At 44.2% G+C, this 5,431-nt stretch overlaps 1 protein-coding gene across 3 annotated transcripts in view; it reads left to right on the plus strand.

The window, feature by feature from the left end:
* The window catches only part of JARID2 (jumonji, AT rich interactive domain 2), a 241,792-nt gene that overhangs the window by 133,630 nt on the left and 102,731 nt on the right, over positions 1-5,431 (plus strand). Inside the window, exon 1 of one of the 3 annotated variants that reach the window (XM_012732942.1) lies at positions 418-494. The exons of the other annotated variants lie outside the window; for them this stretch is intronic. Within the exon in view, the coding sequence (XP_012588396.1) occupies positions 428-494 (67 nt within the window). The 5' untranslated portion in view covers positions 418-427. Of the gene's footprint in view, positions 1-417; positions 495-5,431 lie in introns of those variants that run through there. 3 annotated transcript variants of the gene reach the window in all.

A 5,431-nucleotide genomic window follows, 5' to 3' on the forward strand; every position in this document is an offset into this window, starting at 1 on the left:
CGCCGTCATTTCCGTAATTCCTATTCTTCTGCATTGTAGATTGGAAAAATTGCAGGATAGGAAGCTAGTGGCTCTTTTCCTTTTTCTCATTTTAATTTATCAGGAGGGAGAAAAGAGCTCCAGACCCCTCCTCTTCGGTGTTAGATTCCCTCCCACCCACATAAATAACCTTCCCTCTCTGGCGCCTCCCCTCCCCCTTAGCCCATGCCGTTCGGCCATCCTATCGCCACTCGGAATCCGCCACTCGACACTCGGAATCCGCACTGCCTGCCGGAATCCGCACCGCCGTTTGCTTATTACGTACAGGGGAGGATTGTTGACAAGTGCTCTGGAGCCTGCCTCGCGCTGGCTCTCCCTCCCTCCCTCCCTCCCTCCCTCCCTCTGTCCTCCTTCCTCTCTGTCTCTCTGCAATGATCCAGCTCTGAGGATGGCTGCTCCACGGGTCTGTCAGGTGCAGTTTTTGGTGGCTTATCTTGAGGAACCCGGGATAGAAGGTCTGTTCTATAAATAAAATAAAATTCAAATAGCTTTAGATTTCTTTTAGGCTGGTGTGGCTTTTGTTGGAGAAATAGGCCTTTTGTGGATTTTCCTGCTGGGGCCTGATTAAATCCATTATGGAAGGCAAGGTGTGTTATGTATATACATACGAGTATGTTAAAAGTGGTACGATTTGCTTATTGCTTAATATTAATATCCTTTTCGCTGTGATAGCCTCCCAGGGGCAATGGTGGCTCCAGCAAAGGCACTGTGGAAATTTACAAGAGAAAATTAATGTCGTTCTTAAAGCATTCCGCTCTGTTGACCATTTTGGCCAAACCTGCAGTTTCAGCCAGGCTTGTCTGAATTTAGGCATTTCTCTGGGGACTGAATACCTTCTACCTGTGCTTGCATGCTGTATTTTATTGCCAATTTATGTGGTTGTTTCTGAGCATTTAAAAATAGATGTTTGATTAAAGTTAATTAGTTCATCCTTACCATAGCTTTGGCTTCCTTTATAAAAAAGACATGCATGGTTTCATTTCCCTTCTCTTTCTGTACTTCTTGTCTTCTTATTTTGAAAGGTGGAGAAAACTGAGGTAGGTAAATAGATATGAAGTGAGTCTGGGTTAGACCTTAAAGGCTTCAACTTTGAGTGCTCTTGATTCTTATTCTTAAATTTTTTTTGCATGAGTTCATATTTATACTATAAGAAATAAACACAGATGAGATTTAGAAGCCATTAATTTTAGGTGCCTCATATGTTGCAGACTTGGGGTCACATTCTTCGACTTCTACTCCCTGCTGCGTCCATTAGATTTAAGTACTGGGCCAGTGTTCTGCAGGGAGGCCTCTAAACTTGCTTTTTGGCAGCAGCGCTTGATGATGATAACAGTGATGATTTACTTTGGGCTGTCTGTTTAATCCTTCTTACATGCATCTCGAAAGTGGGCATGTGGTTGCCAGGTCTGTGTGTAAGTGAGGCACAGGGCGTTAGGAAACTTCTTCCACTCCCTGTCACACTTCATTCAGTATCCCTGGTAACTCTGGGGGCTCCATTTGCATTGTCTTAGGGCCAAAGGCAGCTAGAGTGCCTTGGGTAAGGGGTGTGGTTTTTGATTTAGCTGCTAATTTTGATGTTTGTGCAGAAAGTATTTGGAGTTGTGCCTGTTTATAATCACAGATTGGAACACAAAGTAGTAACTGGAGTTTGTTGAGGTCAGTGAAAGAGGCTTTGCTTACCTTCATAGAGAAATGCTGATATTTGAGAGCCTGTTTCTTTTTGTAACTTAAATTTGGGGGGTGTATCTAATTATGATTTGAAACTTGAAAGATTAACGCACACACAGTAATAACAGAGGAATGTAACTAGCTGCCTGTCTGTGGCATTTGTATATGTGGACATCTTTCTTTGAGAAGTGCAGATGCCGTGATTTGTTAAATGAGACAATGGCCTGTCAGGTTGGATGAACATGAGACTTGACTGTGTTAGGTTCATTTATGATACAGGATTTTCACTAAAAACACCACGTGCTTGCCTCCGCTGGTTACGGCTGTGCTTTCCAGGCCGCAGCAGTGCCATTGTTCTGCAGCTCATTCCCACACCAGTTTAAGCCCAGGATTGAATTTTATAACTTTTCTTCTTGGCTGGAAGGCAGCTTTCGACTGGGAGTGTTCAGTGCTGGGCCTTTTGCACCAGCTCTTTCACTGAACTTAATCGAAAGACACTTGAGTTGCATGTCTTGGGGGATTCTAAAGATTCCTGCGTTTGATGGACAGTTATAACTAGGTTGCCTGATAGGCATATATTTGACAGGTTTGCCAGGATCAGATGAATAAAGATAGTGGGACTATGGTAGGAATCTAGAAGCATAAAGCCTGGGGTAGAGATATGACTGGAGGACAGGTGGAACTTACTGCAGCACAGTATGGATATTTATATTTCAGTCGTCATCATCATTCAAGTGTTATACCTGTTCAGAGTGTTCTAAAAATCATGTTAATGATGAAGAATAAGCCAAAGGGGGGAGGACTTAGATAGGGCGAGTGCTTGCCCCAGGATGTAAAGGCATGTGCACTGTGTCCGCCCTCCATGCTCACCATTGTGGTCATGGTGGCTTCACCAGCTCCCGGGCCAGTTTAGAAGCCCTTCCTCGAGATCACAACTCCCTCCCATGGAATCATTTTTGTGTGGAATGAAGTTCCAACTATGGTTGTTGTTGGAACCTCGCCACAAGGAGTCTTTTCTCTCTTGTCTTGTGACTCCTGGCCAGTACTGCAAAGGAGAGGTCTTTTGTCTCGTTTGTGCTTACTCATTTGGGGTTTAAATAGCTAGAAAAAGGCCTGTTTTATTAATCAGCAATCTTTGTTGCCCTTCCTGTGTGTGACTGTGCCCTGTCTTTTGGGCTTGCTCTTTTGTGCCTCGAGATGAGGACATGCCTTCCGGACTGAAAGAAGTGTTTCTTTTCCTGATGTTATTTATCATATTCAGCAATTGGCTTGAGTCTGAAGTAGGAAGAAAGGATAGGGTCAGGCGTCTTGTCTGTTTACCCAGAGGCCTGTCTTTGATGGTTCACTATACTCCTTTGGGTTTCTCTAACCTTGCCTCAAATTCAGCATGCAAACGTTTAAATACCCCAGGAAGATTTTGTGTGGGAAGGATCTGGTGTTGATGAAGGATTCTTGTGAGATTGTCATCATCTACCCACCTTCCTTTCCTTCTTTGGGGGGGGGGGTCTTGTTAAAGTAGCAAAATCCTGGGTTGCCCCCTGTATTTTGGGACCTTTTTGATGTGTTGTTGGGCTAGTTTTGGATTATATTTGCATGGCTGGAACAGGGAAATCTCCATAGCTGATCTGAAAGTAGACAAAGGGGACCCCTAGCCTGCCCAGGGCCATTCTCCTGAGGGGACTGGACAATTATTTTCCATAAGCCGAGGCACTAAATCACTTGCATTTGTGCTTCATTGGCCATGGTGTGGCTGTGACGACATGCTTCACTACTGTCATTAGTTCTCAACCATCTCAGTGTTGGATGCTGCGAGGATGTCAGTGGGCCAGCCTGGCGTGGCTTGGCAGGCAGCTTAGCTCCGCTTACCCGCTTCCCTGGGACTGGAGAATCGATGGAAAGCTGCGCTGCTGACCTGATTGTATACCATTGGGCTTAAACTCCATATTCATGCCGAACCTCCAAAGCTGGCCCAAGTCACATTTCCCCCTGCATCTAAATGCAAAGGAAAAAAGCAAACCAATTTTTCTGTCAAAATTTGAGTGAAAATGGGCTTTATTTTCTTAGTAATGATAGCAAACTATGCATTCTGAATACCTCAGAGAGTGTCCTACCAAGCAAGGAGAAGGGAGGGGGGAGAAGCTCCTTTTATAATTTTTCTCCCAACTCAAAGTACTGCAGTCACCCCATCTCTGTGCTGGGTGTACCGCGGTTCCCCCCCCCCCCCCCCCACACACACAAAAACACTCACACATTCACATTCACACACACTGCTCCTGCTGCAAATGAAAGCTCTTTGGTTGCTTGGCTGTTTAATATGTAATGTGATACCTTGTCTCACAGTGACAGGGTGACAGACGGCACTGGCTCTATAATACAGAATTACCTTTTGTGCATCTCTTCTACAACAAAGCTAAAAACATTGACTCTCCGTAATATGCTAATAAGTTTGGTGTGCTCCAGATGTTTTGGCATCACGGGAACAGCTTCAAAGGTCTCCTTGTTTTCCTTTTCTCTTTAACCCTTCTTTTGGCTTTGCTTTTGTGAAATGGAGGCATTATTCTCCACCACCCCCCCCCCTTTTTTTTTTTTTTTTGTAAAATGCTGCTATGTATGTGTAGCTAGAGGGAGGCTGATAAAACTTCTGTCTAAAACATCTGAAAATTATAAGGAGTGCACATCTTGGCCCTAATTTTTAGACGTTAGAAAAGCATTGTCTTCTCTGTATATATTTCTGTTTTGAGATCTGCAGCTCTCCTCAATTGCACAGCTGAAGTTCCTTCCGCTGAAGGCGTCTTTGGCCTATTTGTGTTTCACTTTCCCCAGCCCCTTCTGTGTTAAAGTGAAAGAGAGACTGTCATGCACAGATCTCTCCAGCCTTCAGAATCTCCTCTCCTGCCGCCCTTCTGCTGCCCTCCATGCTCAGAAAAGCCAGTTTTATTTGTTGTATTGCCTCAGAGCCCTTTTCATACCTTGGGAAGTGAGTTGAAAGGCACCTGAATTTGCAGAGCTGTTGATGGTAGGGTTCTGTTTGGTTTCTCTGGAGTTCTTGGCTTATGAGAATGGGCCCAGCCACAGTGTTTACTAACTGGTCTCAGGCCTGTGACATGTTGCTCTTGTCAGGTGACAGTGACTAGCTGAGGTCACAGACAGTCCCTAAGCTGCCTTTAGTGCAGTGATTTGGAATTTTCAGCTCATATTTATTGCTTTTGTGAAAGACAATAGACATGGTTTAATTTAAGTTCAACCTACTGAATATTAATAGAGGAGAACAAATGGTAATGTGGGGAGACTGAATCTTTGGGCCATTCAATTTCCTGTTTAACCTCTTTTCTCCAACAAAGAGTCCTGTTGATGACGGAGGGCGTTGGGAAAATCAAATGGGTTTGTGTTTAAAGAAAGGCATGCCATTTTATAATTTTTCACTGACTAAAAATAATAATTACAAAATTGGTGGCAGACCTTTGTTAGGAGAAGCAAAGGCCACACACAGGAGCTTATCTAATGTTAACAATTATGGCTCTTTTGCCCTGTGGAATCGTGTTCCCAATCTGGCTCCCTTGGATTGGGCAGGCATTAAAGTCTGGATTAAAACATTTAACAGGAAGTGGGGGAGCCCCATACCGCAGAGGTGAAGTGCTGGAGTACTGCGGAAAGGAAAATGCCCAGGTTTATCCAACCACGCAGACTCATTAAAAATAAGTATAAATTGGCCCTCCCTGGTGGC

This window comes from Condylura cristata, unplaced genomic scaffold, assembly GCF_000260355.1.
Source record: "Condylura cristata isolate star-nosed mole 26May11 unplaced genomic scaffold, ConCri1.0 scaffold00037, whole genome shotgun sequence".
In the NCBI taxonomy this organism is placed as follows: Eukaryota; Metazoa; Chordata; class Mammalia; order Eulipotyphla; family Talpidae; genus Condylura; species Condylura cristata.